Here is an 18,933-nt window from a genome sequence, read left to right on the forward strand (position 1 = left end):
CTATATAATTCCATGTTTATGCTGTACTTTATTTTTCATAAAAATGAACCCTTCCTAATCAATAGAAAATCAAACACAAACATCATAGTCTCATTTATAGTTATCTTAAAAATATTCAAAGGAACAGTATAATTTAAGCAGAATAAACAGAAGAATATCTCAATGAGAGTCACATTAATCATCAAGGGTGCATCCAAAACTGAAGAATACTTTAATAGGGTTGAGTGATTTACATGACAATTATGATGTCAGCCAAAACAGGTAAAGTGGTTCCAATATTTAATTTAGTTTCCAAGTGTATTTAGAGTATATAATTCATACTGATTTTTAATGGAATAACTCACTTTAAGCAGTTGGGGGAAAGACTTTTGCTAGAAAGCATTTGGCAGCAAAAACCTAAATATGTGCACAACTGTTTTGAGAGTAAAAAGAATCTTCAAGAATTTAGCCATGTCCTGCTTGAAATGGGCAAAATCTAAATTCTATTTCATGTATATATATAAAATGGGTATATTTCATAAATATATATGATATATAAATATATATACACACACACACACATATATATACACACATATATATATATATACATATGCATATATATATGGTATTCAGCTTTGTTCGGGTATTTTCCCACGTCATTATAGTTGTGCTTTTAAAGTTGTAGCAATGTTTCAGCAGAATCTCATCTGCCATCATCAGGCTTCTGTATAGTGTTCGTCTGTGAGTTAGACTTTCACAGCCGTTTCTGTGTTAAATTTGATGCTAGCCATCTGTTGTGCCAGAATGGTTTTTTCTTCATCTTGATTGGTTGGGAGTCTTGGTCTGTGTTTATTGGTCTTAGAGTTTGCTGTGTTCTGCTTGATTGGTGTTTCTAACATCAAGATTGCCTTCAAAACAGACAGAAAAATAGCAGCCATCCTAAGAAACCCCAAAGATAAAATTAACCTGGAAAACCAAGGCATATATGAAGTCCCCTGTGCATCATGCCCTGCCACATACATTGGATAGACCAATAGAAGAATAAGTACCCACCTAGATGAACACAAAAATGCAGTAAAAAAGCTTGAACACACTTCCTCACTAGTCCAACACATGAAAGCCACAGGTCATAGCATCGACTTGAATGGCACCAAAACCCTAGCCACTATAGAAAACCCCAGCTACAGAATTATCAAAGAAGCCATAGAGATTGAAAAAAGACCTGAAAGCATGAATAGAAGAGATGACTCCACCCAGGCTGTCAATTATCCGGAAGCTTGCACTCTCAAACAAAAGAATCTCCACACCACAAGCCAGGCAAACACCTGGGCACAAATAGACTCCCCCTGATACCTCCAGCTCAAACACATCCCAACCAGGCACCCAGATGAAACCTAGCTTACTAATAAATGATAGCTGTCTGTTTACTCAGAGCCAAGCCACACTAAAAGCCTCCAATACAGGAAACACAATGTTGCCAGCCAATCAAGACAAAAAAAGCTACAAAACAAGCAGAAGATATTAGAAACACCAATCAAGCAGTACACAGCAAACTCCAAGACCAATAAACACAGACCAAGACTCCCAACCAATCAGGATGAAGAAAAAACCATTCTGGCACAGCAGATGGCTAGGCTTTTTGTAGGTGCTGCAGTGAAGGAAAGGAAAGGAAAGGAAAGGAAAGGGAAGGAAAGGAAAGGAAAGGAAAGGAAAGGAAAGGAAAGGAAAGGAAAGGAAAGGAAAGGAAAGGAAAGGAAAGGAAAGGATAAGATAAGATAAGATAAGATAAGATAAGATAAGATAAGATAAGATAAGATAAGATAAGATAGGATAGGATAGGATAGGATAGGATAGGATAGGATAGGATAGGATAGGATAAGATAAGATAAGATAAGATAAGATAAGATAAGATAAGATAAGATAAGATAAGATAAGATAAGATAAGAGCTGCCGCACTCAAAAGGATCCTTTGCAAAAAAGCTCTTGGTGGATCTAGGCTTCTAGAATGAAAGACCAAAAGCAGCAAAGGACATACCTCACTTGCAGTAGAAGCGAAAAGATGGTGAAGATCAGCTGTTGCAGCACAGGGTAGAGTGGGTATCCAAGGGTAGGGTGGTGAAGATAAATGCACCTGGAACTGGACTAGACAGCAACTGCCAAAGCATGCCAAGCAACAACCCCAGAAATTCATGGTTCCTCAATAAGATAAGAGGACTCCAACTCTATTCCAACTCCAACCCCCAGTCGTCTATTTCTTTCCAGCTCATCTCTTTTGGCCACACTACACAAGGTGGAGGGAGTTAGAATCAACCTTACCTTACTGAGGACCAAAGCTGAAGTGGCTAATATTGAGATGGATATTCATTTAAACAATCTGTGGTTCTTACTGTTAACAATGTAGGTAATGGCATCTCAGTTTATGACGTTCTCGCCTAGCAATGCAAATTCTGAATTCAACTGTGGTTGTAATTCAAGGAGAATCAGTAATGTTACTTAATAAACAAGCTTCTTATTTGTCCATTGACTAATTAAGCAACATTCTTATCTTTTCTTCCCAGTGATTACTGCTGCCCTAAACAATTCTACACAGCCATAGAAAGAAATCAGAAGTGAAACTTTCACTGCAGCACCTACAAAAAAATCACATCTGTTTTCTAATGCAGAAAGCTGTTTACATTTAATCATTTTTATGAAGAACTCCAGGAAAGAACAATGTAGGTTTTTGAGGTAGTCTTATATTACTTTATGCATATATTTTCTCTCTATCAAGCAAAATAGGAGAAGGAGAGGAAGATAGGAAAATAAAAACAGAGTATAAAATAAAAGGCCCCAGAAGCAGGAAGACTTAAAATTAACACATTTTTGCCAGAAGATGTTTTGCTTAAGGTACCAAATCCAACAATACTTGGCTTAGTTTAGAACAAACAGTGATAGAAACTAGGGAATTTATAAAAAAGCAAATAAGAAAATACCTGAATATTGAATATTGTTCATATGTCTTTAAAGTATCTTTGCTTTAAAGAAATATGTTTCTGTTTACATAATCTCAAGTCTTGTTGGAATTTAGAGAAAAGGAGTGATGCATTTCCCTCTTTCCATAATATGTAGATCAACATTGTCAGTCATTATTTGCCAATAAAATAGCTGATATCATGTTCATCCAGAAATGTATTCATTCTATTACTTTCATCATAAGCTTTTAATGATTGGTTCAATAAAAAACTCAGGGAGCTGACCCCTGCAGTGCTGCCAGAGATTCCTTGTCAGCATTGATCACGAAGATAAAACTCAATTGGCACTAAGGAGGAAGAAGTTAAAAATAAACGAGTGGTTCAATTTATATTAAAACATAATGGCTCTGAGTTAAGCTATATATATGAGGGCACATAAGAGCACATGTACTGAGACAATACAAAAATTTATATCAGGGTGAAGATGTTCAACAATATTAAATACGCACAAGATTAAGTGAAACGTAGGAGCCTATATTCATTTCTTAAAGCTAAAATGGAAAAGCAGTTCAGTTAGACTTTATTGATTTGATCTTTTCAAGGCTGTCTTTAGAAATCATGACTCATGATAAAGGGTAGATATCTAGATATTGGTGAATAAAAAATTCCAGTAGGCTTCATCAGTGGCTAATACAGTATCATTTTGAAAAACTTCGAAATTGGATAGAACAAAATAATATTGTGATGGAGGAACTGGGTGTATTAATGAGAGAAAGGAGGTAGACTAAGGTCAAGTTTTACTCTATCATTCAGCTAAGAAATTTTCTAGTGGCAGGCAGGCAGGCAGGCAGGTAAGCAGGAAGGCAGGCAGTCAAACAGACCGATTTTTTGGATGGATGGATGGATAGATGGATGGATGGACGGACAGACTGAATGCGACAGCGGTGGCACTTTGGGAAAGCGGTGGCAGTGGCTTTTCCCAACATGCTGCTGCATTCGAGGCACCGATTGTGGAGCATTACTATAGTCAATGGGTGAACTTTCAGGGCCAGTGCCTCGAATGCCCCCCTACTGCCTCTTTGCATCCCCAAGGGAGCTGGAAAAGGGGGGGCTAAGAAGCAGCAGGGGGACATTCGAGACACCAGCTGGCCCTGCAGTTTCACCCATTGACTAGCACTGCTCCAGAGTTGGCACCTCCAATGCAGAAGCGGTGGAATGTTACATGCTGCCACAGCCGCGTTCTATGCGTTGCCCTCCTTCCGCCTCTTAGCACCCTTCTGCTAGCCCCCTTGGGGATGCTAAGAGGTGGCAGGGGGGCGTTTGAGGTGCTGGCCCTGCAGGTTCACCCATTGACTAGCATTTCTTGGGAGGTGGTGCCTCAATGGGTGAACCTGAAGGGCCGGCTGGCACCTCAAATGCCCCCTGCCTCCTCTTAGCGGCCCTCTGCCAGCCCCCTTGGGGACACTAAGAGGTGGCAGGGGGACGGTGCATTGAACACTGCCGCAGCGGCACATAACGTGCCACTTCTTCCACATTGGAGCCTCCGGCTCCAGAGAGGTGCTACAGTCAATGGGTGAACCTGCAGGACCAGTGCTTCGAATGCCCCCCTGCTGCCTCTTAGCATCCCCAAGGGGGCCAGCAGAGGGACTCTAAGAAGCGGCAGGGGGCGGTGCATCGAACGTGGCCATGGTGACACGTAACGTGCCACCGCTTCTTCATTGGAGGCGCCGGGTCTGGAGCGGTGTTACAGTCAATGAGTGAACCTGCAGGGCTGGCGCCTTAAACGCCCTGCTGCCACCTCTTAGCATCCCCCTGCCAGCGCCCTTGCTTCTTAGCACCCCGCCAAGGCATCCCCCCCCCAGGGGGCAGTATCGCCCACTTTGGGAACCACTGCTTTAAATGAAATTTGTCTATAAAGCTGCATCACAAAGCAAATGTGGTACTCTTGCTTTATAACACTTTAATGCTAGCACATTTTTGAGATGCCTAATTTGTCTGCACATTCTGTGAGAGTGTCAGAAGCAGACTCTTGATGCATATGACAGTTTTGCAACTTCCTTCAAGAAGCTTCCTTGAAGCATATGTACTGAAAGTCTTCCACACTATATAGCTACAAGGACACCTGTTGAAGCCATTCAGCCTGAAAGCTGGTACAGAACTGAAGAGTGTAGAACCCAGCCAGCCCTGGTGGAAAACTTCCAGACTGGGCAACTTCCCCAAATGCTGTGACATGTCTGCAGTTTTCTTGGTCTATATGTGCTGAATTCTTCCAGATTGGACAGATCTACCAAATATCCTGAATATACTTAGCCCCAAAATACTCTAACCATTGTGTGTGGCTGGGGAGAAGAGAAAGATGGAAGGATCTTTCTTCCACAGTGCTAGAATACAGTCATTGTCAGTTTTCAAAGCTGAATGTATTCAAGAAAGACTTCAGTCAATTCCAAAGGTTGCTAAGGAGTACAGTACCCAAATAATATTCAGAATGAATGCATTCAGCAAACATTTCAGGGGTTGCCCACAATGTGTTCTGAAGTCACTTAGTTTGGATCTTCTTAACCATAACATTCTGAAAATCTTGAGGATTGAGCAACTTCATCAAACACTAAGGGCAATTCCAAGAAGATAGCCAATATCAAAGGTCAAGACTAAAACAGGTCTTTTTTCTCTTTCTTTCTTTCCCATGCTTCTACATCATCCTCAACTTGACTGAGAATATTTAAAGCTACCTAAGTGATTTCACTGAGCTGAATTAGGTGGTCTTATTTTGGAGAAATAAATCAGTTCAGTTTCATCTAATTCTATTTTGCATTCTTCAGGTTCTTTAGATATAATAATCATCTCAAAGATTTGTTTGATCAGATTTCTACCAAAGAAAAAAGAGTCAAGTTAAACTGCACATTAGCTTTCTTTTTGTTCAATATTTATGTTAATTTTGTGACACAATCCTTAACCAATAAAGAGCTTTATCTTTTTTTTTGCTGAATAAGAAATTATAGTCAAGTTTCTGTACAGTGATGATATGGCAATCTTTTTGACAGATTTGATAAATTTATAAGAAGGCTTCAACTTTTTTCTTTCATTATGTTGAGGAAAGCCTAACCATAAATTATGGAAAAAATAAAGATCATGTCTTTTCCAAAGAGATGCAAGTGAGAGATTAATGGAAATTACATAGAATAGTCCAAGACCTTTAAATGTCTTGGGATCATCTTCCATGCTTTAGGCACCTGGAATATGAAAGGAAAATCACCAGCAGAAAAGCCAAAAAGAAGTAAAACTATCCCTTCCTTCTCTGTCTCTTTGTTTCTCTCTCTCTCCAGCTCACTTGCTTTCTCTCTATCTCTTACCAAGAAGCAGTGATTTCAAACTCTATACACACAAGGTATAGAGTTTCAGCTAAAATTAAGCTAACTTATTTTTTTTTAACCTTTTAATTGCTCAGTCTTTACATAGGCCTTAAATCTATATCTAAGAGAGCACTGGATACTTTGGATTGTATAGGGAACTTTATTAAGAGCTATCTTTAAGATCAAAAGTTGAGCTGATCAAGAGACAACAAAACCCCTGGTGTTTAATATACCTAAATAAAGACATTAACTTCTCCATAACTGAAAATGGCAATTAAGGCCAAATGGAAATGGTAACACCTCAAATATACCATCTTTCTAATAATTAAAGATAAGTTTGACAAAAGTTGATTCATTCATTTGTCATTCAAAATCTTGCTTAAATTAGGAAGTTGCACAAAAAGTCTTACCCAAGTACTTGCTATGTCTCTACTGATATTTCCATTCAGAAAAGAGTGGGAAAAAAGCTGAATTTTGGCCTTTCTTGTCCTTATTGTTTTAGCAAAGTCAGTGGTCATCATATTTACGAAAGCAGAATCCCACACTGGTAAACTCTGGAATGAATAATCCTAACCCACATCTTTTTCCTTAGTTTGCTTTAATGTCTCGCCCTCTGAATATTGAAGCAAAGTTATAACAATATTCCTTTTTAAAGAGCAAATTTTTCCCCATGAGCTGAAGGAATCTACAATTCTACTCCTTTATTGTCCTGTCTAAAGCAATGTGCATTCTAACCTCATAACTTTGCTTGTGGTAAGTTTAAACTTTTCTATGATAAGTTTCTTCAGAAGAGTTGCATGATCTCTTTCAGCTGCCACAGCTTTACAAAAGAAAACATTCTACTGAATTTAAAATCTTATAAATATGTAAACTATTTTTATGATTTCTATTCGATGTTTTTCTGTTACATCTCATTGGTCAGAACCACAACAAAGTAAATACACACATACACATATCTATTCATTTAATAGTGTAATACTTTTAATATTTTATTTGCAAAGTAGTTTTATCATTTAGTTTAAGTACTCTATTACTTGTACTTACAGTGCCTTTCAGTTTGAAGCATTTTATTTCCATCAATATTATTAAATATTCTATTTAATGCTAAATATTCTATTTATACATCTTATTTAGATATCTCTATAGCTAAACTTGAATTTCATAAAAATTACAAATATATAAAGTTAAAGACTGTAATAAATATATTACTATTCCACAATAGTTCTTGAAAAGTATTCAATTCCTATACCTTTGTTCTGAAAAACTATAGCAGGATTGGGGAAAAAATTGCGAATGATAGCTTTTCTATAATAGTCAACATTTTAAAAATATTATAGTCTATATCATGCATAGGCAACATTTCTTGTTTTAAGATGCATGCTAGTTGTGTGCCTGGATTCAGGAAAGAATATTCACATATATTTCTTGAGCATACTATTCTTTTTGTAGCAAGATTGTAGAAACCCTGACAATATTACTGATAAAAAGAGGGATCAAGCGGCAGTGGAAAAACTCAGACAAATTTTTACAGGCCTCCAAAAACTGCATCAAGACATGAAGATTTCTTGAAACTTGCATGGTAACTGCAGGCAGTATGTCTATATAAAATTGTGAGTTGACAATTTGCATACCAGGAGCATTGATACTTTAATGTAATCTGTTCTCATTATGTGCTACTTAGATTCTTATAGTCTAACACAGAGAGGAAATCTATGGCCTCCGGATATTTTTGGATGACACATCTCATGAACTCTAACTTTTAGTTATGCTGGCTAGTTTTGACAGGAATTAAGTTCAACAATATCTGCAGGGATGTGGATAATCTTCCTCTGTTCTTGTAGATGCTTTTGATAACCAAGGAATTTACTTTTTGCAGGTTTGTGGACTTTTCTATAGAGCTGTGTTAGCAAACCTATGTCACACATGCCAGAAGTGGCACACAAGCCATTTCCCCCAGCACATGAGAGGTCACCTGGAAGAGCCCCACTGCGCATGTGTACGTGCTGCCGCCTGACAGCTGATTATCAGGTATCTGGTGCACATGCTCAGGTGGCAGAGGGGGATGCGCAGGAGACACACGCGCATGCCCAGAGACATGCTGTGCATGAGGGGATCATGCATGGATGTGCAGGCACCACAGCACATGAGGGGGGTTCATGTGCCCATGCACAGGGCGGTATGGAGGGTCCCAGCACACATTGCCTTCTGGGTGCTGGCATGTGAGCGTGCAAGAGCACTCGTGCAATAATCGGCATGGGAGTCAAAAAAGGTTAGCCACCACTGCTATAGAGCATACACTGAAATTCTAAGATTATCCTCAAATTTTACTTTGATTCAAATAAAACTGAAGTTCTGTTTAAATGTAACCTTCCATGCTTTTCTCATGAATCATACAAGTAAGGGGATAACATATAGGCCTTTCTTGGCATAGAAAGGTGAATGAATTGTGTGAGTTTTGTAAATTTTAAAATCCTCATCTGAACTTTAATGTTCAAAACAACTGATACAAAAATATTCTGAAATAGTAACTGAAAAACAATAGTATAAAACATTGATGCATAGCTTTTTTAAAAATAGCATCAATGATTTTGAGCCTCAAGCATTTTGTTTCTGATAAATGCCAACCAGTGCAAATGAATGATTATCCTGTCAATCCAGTGCAAAGTTTCTGATATTTGTTGCTTAACTTCAGAATGAAAAATAGGACCTGTCTTTAGAAGGTTTCACCTATCTCTTAGAAATGATGTCTGGGATTACAGTAGTTGAAGTTCAACATATGAAGGAGATTGACATAATGGAGAAGGTTGCTTTAGACAGTCATGTGTTCCAAGTGTGAGAAAAAGTTATAGAATTCTTCGTTGAATTGCTTCTGTCATATCCTCATCTATCTTAGGTTTCTGTTGCCGGAAAGAAATACAACACAAACTCATAAGATCACTGCAAATAAGCAACCCATACGCTCCATAGAGAAATTGATCAAGGCTACAATGGCCAATACTGAAAAACCCTGAGATCTGTAGTTGAGCAAATAGATGATCACCAATGTTTTACGGTGAGTTAGAAATGGGTGGAGAACATATATAATGGATTATTTTTTTGATAGCATTCAAAAGGTTTATAATTTAAGGACATTGCATTAAATACAGCTAAATGAAATGACATTTGTATGTTGTCTTTATTTTGTATCGATCTTTATATGCATGCAACATTTGAACTAATCTTTATTCTTACCAGTGCACATCACAACTTTTATTTTACATCCATTGATTCGCCTGTTCTCTGGAAATTCATAGCGACTTACATAGGGAGTTTCAATTCATGTTTCCTACCATTATAAAGCTGTGAAAGTGGATGTATTTAGGAGAGAAGAAGCTAATGTCAGTCAGTAAGTTTCCATAAATGAGGATATATCAGCAACTGAATATCAGTCTGCCCATGAAATAATGTTCACTTTCTTCTGGAAGAGGGACATTTCAAAGATAGTTCAATTGTTTCCTGAAAATAAATCTTTTGACGCAGGAATCAATTCAAAGTGTTCTGGAGCCAAACTACAACTGGAACACTGAAAACTATTTTCTGTTCCAAAAAAAATCTATTAGACCTTCCCTGGAGTCAGTAGATTAGAAACTGAGGTGACACAGTGTTCAGAGTACAGTATTGCATGTTAACTCTATCCACAGCCAGGAGTTTGATCCTGACTGACTCAAGGATAAAGCACCCGTCGATTCTTCCAAGTCAGTAAAATGATTTTGAATATTGGGGCAATAGATTTTGGGGGGGCAATCTGCAGACTCTGTAAACTGCTTAGAAAGTGCTGTAAAGCACTATGAGATGTCATAGAAGTCTAATTGCTATTTCTATTGGTAGATTAGTGCACAATTGAGAAAATTTTTTGAATATCCCTTATAACATCATTAAAAGAACTGGATATATTTATTTCATTTCTTGAATTTTATTTTTTCCTCACATATATTTTATGTTATAATTATACTACAATCTATAATTAGGGAACATGCAACCTGTACACCTGCTCTCTCCATATTTAAAGACAGTCTGTCAATTGAATAATCATTGAATGTCTATTTTTCTAAATGTAAAGATGTACATCCTTTATATTTAACATCTACTAGCTTGACATTTTATATTTCATAATAAATGAACAGTACAATTACCATAAATATCTATTTATATTGTTTGGACAGTTATCAGGGTATTATCATAACCTTGAAAAAGGAATGAAAGAGCAATTAAATAAACATCAGCTGATCCCTGAATAAGAAAAGGGGGTCAGAAAGATGCTCAAGATAACCTCCCTGAATTCTTTTTTAGTCTAAGAACAACCAGGGGAAATGCTGTCAGGCTTTTCATATTCTGTTAATATATCCTACAACAATAAAACAGAATTCTAGTAGTTTTTTCACTGTATGTTTTTAATCTAATCTGGCACAATTTAAGACACTGATAGTTACATTACCCACAATAAAAGAAAACATGGATGTAACCGAAAATATTTTTTAAACATGGAAAAAGGGAAAACCAATAACAGTAGTATACCACATTCATTTTGCCATAAATTATCAATACAAATAAAAATAGAGAAAAATATTGCATATATTGAAGTATAGATAATTAAATTCTTAATATCTTAATATCTTAATAGATATTAAGATAAGCATTTTGATTTTCCTTCATTAAAAACAGGAAAAAGAACTGTATTCATCACTTTTTGTCAATGAAGGTTTGTTTTGTTTTGATTCTTTAACAAAGAGGATTTCCCCATAGTATTAAATTATTTCCTATCTCATTTTTATAACTGGGAGGCAATTCTCTGATAAAAATATACCAAGATATGTAGACATACCTGAATAAAGATATATTCATCCTGGACAACAAGTGAACTTGTATCAATAGAGTGCAAAAAAGGTCCATTCCTGGTAGTCTCTGAACATTCTTGAATTCTACAAGTTATATAATGGGCATCTGTATGGGAAAGATAAGCTTGTATGAAAAAATGTTGACCAACAGTTTGTAATGGATTAAGTAAAGCAAATATTCATCTTTTGCCATGGCTCTCCAGCAATTAGATAGTTATTAAAAAGGTAATTTTTTAATCTAGAATTTATGGAAATATCCACCATATGTTATCCATAGTTCATCTGTTACAATATAAAAACTTTTTTTTCTACAATAAGAATCTGTTTAGCTGAGATTCATAAAATGTGACTCAAAGGTTTAAGCACTGAACTGACAGAGACTAAATTCAATTTGCATTTGTTATCAAAGATATATGAAATATTTGATACTTCATAGGAAATGTATCATTCTGACATATTTTTACTAATCCAATATATTCCAAAAGGATACCTCCTCAAGTTTCACAAGAACATAGGACAAATTCTACTTCTTCAGACTTCCTTTTCATCTTTTTTCCTCATTTAAGCTTATATCCTTATCTCATCTATTCATTTAAGAATATATATCTGCATTTATTTTGTAAATATAGTATAATGAAACAGCATGTAAACACCTATCCAGTTGGTCATGCAAGCATCCAGCTACTGTCATAAAAGCAATCTAGCACCCATTTCCTAGTGCAAATACAACATGTGGATCTGCTGAAAACAACAAATGAAGGAATAAAAATTGAATGAAAAAACATTGAAAGATTGAATGAAAAAACAGATTCCATTAAGTAAGCAGGATTGCCTGATTTATATTTTATAGTATTTATAATATTTGAAAAGTTAAGGAATCAACAAATGAACAGGTAAACATGTGGAAAACTCTTAAAAACATCACTGGCTACAGCAAACCTCCTTCCCAGGCAGAAGGAAATCAACAACTAGCAGATGACCTGAATGTGTTTTACTGCAGGTTTGAAGGAAACTACAGCCACCTGTCTCCACAACCCCCATCTCAAACACACCAACAACAGCCAAGCCTCCTACAACTGACCCCAACCCATTGGGTTTACAACCTCTGGTGATCACATAAAAAGAAGTGCAAGATGTATTTCACAGACAAAAGCCAGGAAAAGCACCAGGGCTAGACAAGATAACTCCTTCTGGTTTAAAAGTCTGTAGTGACCAATTGGCCCCATCTTCACCTGAATCTTTAATAAATCACTAGAGATGTGCCATGTTTCTTCTTGCTTCAAATACTCTGAACTGAATGACTACAGACCAGGTGCTCTAACATCTGTAGTTATGAAAAGGCTAGTGCTGTCCCATCTGAAAGGCTAGTGCTGTCTCACTGAAAATCATCACGGAACTTCTGTTAGATCCCATGCAGTTTGCATATGGAGCAAATAGATTGATAGGTGATGCTGTAGGCTTTGCACTACATCCTACAATACCTTGAATCTCCAAATACCTATTCCATGGGTCCTCTTTGTAGACTTCAGCTCAGCATTCCATACCATCATTCTAAACATTCTTCTAATTAAACTAAACTAAATTTGTTAATGGCACCTGAACACATTTGTAAATGGATCAGAAGCTTCCTAACAGATAGGTAGCAGTAGGTGAAGCTAGGCAGAAGCACATCTGATACCCGTACAATTAGCATAGCCCCGCCCCTCCAAGGCTTTGTGCTTTCTCCACTTCTCTTTTCCCTATATACTAATGACTGCATCTCAAATGATCCATCTGTTAAAATGCTGAAATTTGCAGATGATACAATAGTGATTGGTCTCATTTGAGACAATGACAAATCTGCATACAGATGAGAGATTGTACAATTTGCCTCATGGTGTAACTGGAACAATCTGGAACTGAAGACACTCAAAACCATAGAAATGGTGGTAGACTTTAGGAGAAATCCTACCATACTACCACCTCTTACAATACTAGACAACACAGTATCAACAGTAGAAACCTTCAAATTTCTAGGTTCTATCATATTACAAGACCTAAAATGGGCACCTAATATCAAAAACGTCATCAAAAAAGCACAACAAAGAATGTTCTTTCTGTGCCAACTCAGAAAGCTCAAACAACCCAAGAAGCTGCTGATATAGTTCTACAGAGGAATTATTGAGCCTGTCATCTGCACCTCTATAACTGTCTGGTTTGGTTCTGCAATCCAACAAGACAGACACAGACTTCAGAGCATAATTAGGACTGCAGAAAAAACAATTACTACCAACCTGCCTTCAATCAAGGACCTGTATACTGCACGAGTCAAAAAGAAAGCTGTGAAAATATTTACAGACCCCTCACATCCCAGACACAAACTGTTTCAACTCCTACCCTCAAAATGATACTATAGAGCACTGCACACCAGAACAACTAGACACAAGGACAGTTTTTTCCTGAACGCCATCACTCTCCTAAACAAATAATTCCCTCAACACTGTCCAACTATTTACAAAGTCTGCACTACTATTACTATTAATCTTCTCATCAGTCCTTATCACCCATCTCCTCCCACTTGTGACTGTATGACTGTAACTTTGTCACTTGTATCCTTACAATTTATATTGACTGTTTCCTAGTATGATTTGATTGCTTATTGTACCCTATGATTATTATTAAATGTTGTACTTTATGCTTCTTGACTCTTGACGAATGTATCTTTTCTTTTATGTACACTGAGAGCATTTACACCAAGACAAATTCCTTGTGTGCCCAATTACACTTGGCCAATAAAGAATTATATTCTATTATATTTAATATTTATATCATTTATAAATAATATGTAAATTTTAACATTAATTTATAACATAAATTACTTTATATTGTGGAGAGTATTTCAGTTCTAACATGGAAGAAATAATGTCAAAGTGAGATGAATGGGTCAATTTTCTGTAAAACATGTCCTGTATTTCCATTTCAAGCAATTTTTTTATTAAGTCATTAAATCATAATTAAGATTTTTGTAGAACCTTCCCAGCTTACATATGTAATATATGTCATGAGATCTAAATAACTTAATGGGAGGAAGGAATTCTTTTTGCCCGTGCCCAAGTTTTGAACTTCATCTGACTACTCTTTAGAATTTGGACTTTTTAACCAGTCTTATTTTTCTGTAATGCCTACACAGTAGTCACATTCTACTCACATTGCAGGAACGTTGAATTTAGATCAGGGGTGTCAAACTCAAGGCTTGCAGGCCATTTTTCCCATGGGGCCAGCCTGGAAATATCAAGGGACTAGCCCACAGTGTCCTTCATGCTTCATTTTCATCTTCCATGGCCTCCTGCACCATTCTACTGGCTGAAACCAGCCTAAAAATGGGCTCAAAATGGGTTGAAAAATAGGCCAAAAAACAGGCCCAAAATGGTCAAAAAACAGCCCCCCAAATGGACTGAAATAGGCAAAAAATGAAGGCAGGGGTTCAGCCCCCTCCATATTTTGCCTTCCTGAGCTCCAAAGGAGACTTCTGGAAGCAAAAACGCCCCCCAGATGCTCCTCTGAGGCCAGGTAGGTCCCTAATTGGAACATGAAGAGGTGCTGCGTGCCACTCCCATGCTCTATTTTTTTTTCTTCCTGCGCCCCATAGGAGCCTTCTGAGAACAAAAACTCCCCCCTAGAGGCTCCTTTGAGGCCCAGAAGGCCCCAAAAATGGGTGGGTGAGGGTGGCTGCAAAAAAGCAAAAACAAAACAAAACCCAAAACCCATGCCATGCCTATCCAGTCACATGGCCACACCCATCTAACCACGCCCACAGAACCAGTAGTATTTTTTTTAAATCCCATCACTGTAGAGCTGCCAGAAGTCAAGAACATCTTAAGACAAAAGGGGTGACTTGGGAGTAAAGCTTGGAGGTGGTTGGCCCTCTGATAAGACATAAAGGCGTAGCAAAGGGATATGAACCTTTGTGGGAAGCAACTTTGTTCGTATTGGTCAGTTTGAAACCTGAAGTTCCGTGTTGATTTTGGGCTCCATTTGACCTTGTACAACTAATTGGCAATTTAGTTGTTGGCAGCATTTTAAAAAAAGATAAAGGTGCATGCTTATCAGACTTATCCCAAGGACTTTGGCAGACTTCTGCAGGATTATTTATGAACTGTGTGAGACTCATTATGGGCTATGAATGACTAGAATTCACAGCTGTTGAAATAAAACAAAAGGTTTTTGCGATTAACATGTGTTTGTTAATGTATCAGGAAGCCTTGGTCAGAACAGTAAGTATCGAAGCCTTTCTTGGACACCTGGGTCCTTCCACCTCCAGCATCTAGGCAGTTGAACTAGTCATTGAAAGTTGATTACTACCTGCATTTTTTGTCATGTCAGAAAAACTTGCCAAACTGGCAGAAGAAAAAGGGAAAAGCAAAAGGCAGGTGAAAGAAAGAAAAAAAAAATTGCAAAAACTTAGAGAAGCTTTGACGGAATTGATAGGCTTATAAGCAAGGCAGGACTAAAAATAGGATATTGCCTCTTGGAGGAGGCAACATTGGAATGTTTTCTAATCTGTCTCCAGAGCAAATGCATGGTACAATAATCATACTCTGCTCTTAGAAAATACACGCATTGCATTAATGAAATTATGAGCCAATAAAAATACTAGGGAAAATACCAGTACCTCTAATGGAAAATAAAAATAACTGAGCGAGATAAAATAACCTTGTCCTAACATTTGGATGCCATTCAAATGCCTTTTAAGTTTTTAGATTATATAATTATCTGTTTCAACTCTTGTGTCTGTTAACATTAGCGAGGAAAAACAAGAAGGCATAATTTATTATTTAAGATATAATAAATAATACATTTATCGTTCTAAGGAAATATATTCTGCTGTGAGAGAAGAACTTTAATTCTATTTTATTTGAAAAACAGGGAGAAAAAGAACTTTCAGCAGTCCCTATGAGGGCACCCAAGATTTTGGTTAAAGCATTTTCTTTTGATAATTCTTTGCCAGTTTGGAAGCAGCTTTGGATATGAGCATTGTTGAGTAGCTGGGTTGATTTATTTCCAGGTCACATATGTAGTGGAAACCTTTTGTTTTCATACACTTAATTTCCAATATTTTCATTATACTTGTTTTTGAATTTGTTTCATTTTCTCTTAGTCTTCCTTAAATCATGTTGTCCAGACTCAGGTCTTCCACTTTTTGTAAGGAGAGGTAATGAGGGAATTTTTGTTGCTGCCAGATATGCAGATGTTGAAGATACAGCAGTAATTTTTATTCTTTTTTTTTTCAGCCTAGTCCAAATAGTCAGTGTAAAACCACAATGCCACATCATACGTTTTTAGAAATTTAACCAGTTAAGAGACTGGCATGTTAGCCTCACTTGATACATGAAGGTTTTGCTTTTTAATATTAATTAACCTAACTAAATTATTTTTTCTATCTCAGGAGATTTTTTTTTTCTGTTTGTTCAGTTGTGTCCAATTTTTGAAAAAAGTTCTCGCAATTTTCTTAGCAAGATTTACCTAGGCTGAAAGTGACTGGCCCAGGGTTGCACAGATGGTTTATGCCTAAAGTGGGACTAAAACTCAGGATCTCATGGTTTCTAGCATATTGCCTTATCCACTAGATTTCTCTGATTAAGAATCTTTCTGCTCATTGTTATATGGAACTGACCTGGACAAATATTAAAGGGACCTATCTGAGTCAGTTTCTGGGACCCATTCTCAGGGAACTTCTCTCTTACCAGAAAGCTTGGAAGACTAAATCTCCTCGATAACTGACCCAAATTGGATCTTGAAACATCTACCGTCCTTCATGACAAATATTAAAGTTCAATGGGTTACTGTGAATACAGACTGAATAAAAGTGACAAACCAAGTACAAAATAAATATTTCAAAACAATTTGATGATACAGGCAGAATGAATGAAGATACAATTGAAAAATAAATAAGAAAGATGAATGAATTTTCCAAGAGGAAGATTCTGTCAAAATATCATGGCTATAAATATTGAGGAAATCTCAAAAGAGAGTTCTGAGAAGTTTATAGGATCAAATTCATATATCGATATGTTACAAACAAAAATGGTTTCAAAGTATGGAAATATATAGGCAATAGTGTTGCCATAAAGTAGATTTGTTAGCATTGATTATATTTGCTTGTGTGCTACTAAAAAGAAAAGGCTTGGCATGACTAACAATGTTAAGCCCAAAAAAATCCAATACTATAAAACTGCAAATTACATATTTTAAAAAGTTAGTTATTTTTTTTTTTTAAAGATAAAAAAACTGGAAACGTGCTAATATCATATACCACAAACACCTTCTTCCAGCCAGCTGGAAAAATGTGTGTTTATCATTTTCCTGAAGCTCAAGGAGGACAAAGTTGACCAGATACATACTGGGGTAGTTATTAAATTTGCCATATGAATCCATCACAACTCTTGATAACATAAAATATGAAAATATAATAGGATATTTTAATATAAATTGATGGAATGAATAAACATCATGTCCTAGATTAGCTGCACATGATGTTTACCATAACTAGCATTACTTAATTAGGGATTTCCAGTTACCTCCAAATAATCTGGCCTTTCAAGAAGTTTGAAGACAATGTTGATATGTATTGTATTTCCATTTAAATTGAGGCTATTATTTCAAGTTTACATATATACATATAGATTAGCAATTGTGACATTATGCAAATCTGTATTCTGTTTTGTATTCTCTCTGACTCTCTTGCAATACATAAGAGGCTTAGAAAGCAGAATAAAGGTGCAAAGCCTACTTGTAATTCTATACTATTCTTTGGTAACAAATGTTAGTAAGAGCATTCCCCTATATAAAAACATATTCACTCCAATTGTTTTCTCTAGAAATAAATGAAATGAAATCTATTTTTGTATAAATATTCTTTGTATAAATGTGTGCTAATTTTTATGTATTTTATTTTAAAATTTGTTTATCACCCATCTCACTGCAAGGTGAAATGATATGGTTTAAAAATCCCAGTTTCTTCTAGCTCTTCATCCCTAACAAATTCTAATTGGGGCATTTAAATGACACACAGAACAAAAACCAAATAGCTATTAAATTCTCATTCTAGCAAACAAATGAAAATGCTCTTATTGGTTTCTTGTCCCAGCAAGTACAACAAATTTACCCATATGGTTTGTTTATGAACCAGGGACTCTGGTTTGCTCCTCTTTAAACCAGCTTGGGATAGAAGCCAAGAGTGCCATTTATGTATATCGAGGAGGCAAGACAGGGAGACTTGGAGATACATAATTGTTCTAGCATATTATTTTTGTCTTTGTTTATTGTTTGTTTATTTCCCCTTTATTTACTGCCTCTAATAAGTTTGTGTTCCCTTTCTATTTCTTTCCACAGAAATTAAAGTTGCAGAAGTATATTCTCTTGATACCTAGGTTGGGAACATATAGCAAAGGGAGCTTGGGGACTCACATTTTCCCTATCAATTTTCCCTATCAAAATCAAAAAACAAAACCAAGTAAAATGAAATTGAATCTCTTCTTCTCTGCTTGATAGACTTGGTGCTGAGACACTCACGTCCATCTGGTGTCCGAGCCTCCATATGCACAAGGTCAGGCTCCTTATCTAAATCCGTGACAGACCTGAGAGAAAAGAAGAAGAAGCAGAAAAGAAACAAATCAATCTGTGCAGCAGAATGCATAATAACAGGCAAAGGTGAAGTTGGATTGAGAAATGAAAAGTGGAGAAAAAACACTGGCATCTCATTTTAAACAACTCAACCTAAAATTGGGATTGATTCAA

At 36.5% G+C, this 18,933-nt stretch overlaps 1 protein-coding gene across 1 annotated transcript in view; it reads right to left on the reverse strand.

The window, feature by feature from the left end:
* The window catches only part of SORCS3 (sortilin related VPS10 domain containing receptor 3), a 535,825-nt gene that overhangs the window by 161,441 nt on the left and 355,451 nt on the right, over positions 1 to 18,933 (reverse strand). The window contains exons 6-7 of the mRNA XM_087932777.1: positions 18,709 to 18,773; positions 11,145 to 11,263 (exon numbers count right to left, since the gene is read on the reverse strand). Coding sequence (XP_087788903.1) covers positions 11,145 to 11,263; positions 18,709 to 18,773 — 184 coding nt within the window. The remainder of the gene's footprint in view (positions 1 to 11,144; positions 11,264 to 18,708; positions 18,774 to 18,933) is intronic.

This window comes from Pseudonaja textilis, chromosome 4, assembly GCF_049901715.1.
Source record: "Pseudonaja textilis isolate UNSWEBS1 chromosome 4, rPseTex1.2, whole genome shotgun sequence".
Lineage (NCBI taxonomy): Eukaryota > Metazoa > Chordata > Lepidosauria > Squamata > Elapidae > Pseudonaja > Pseudonaja textilis.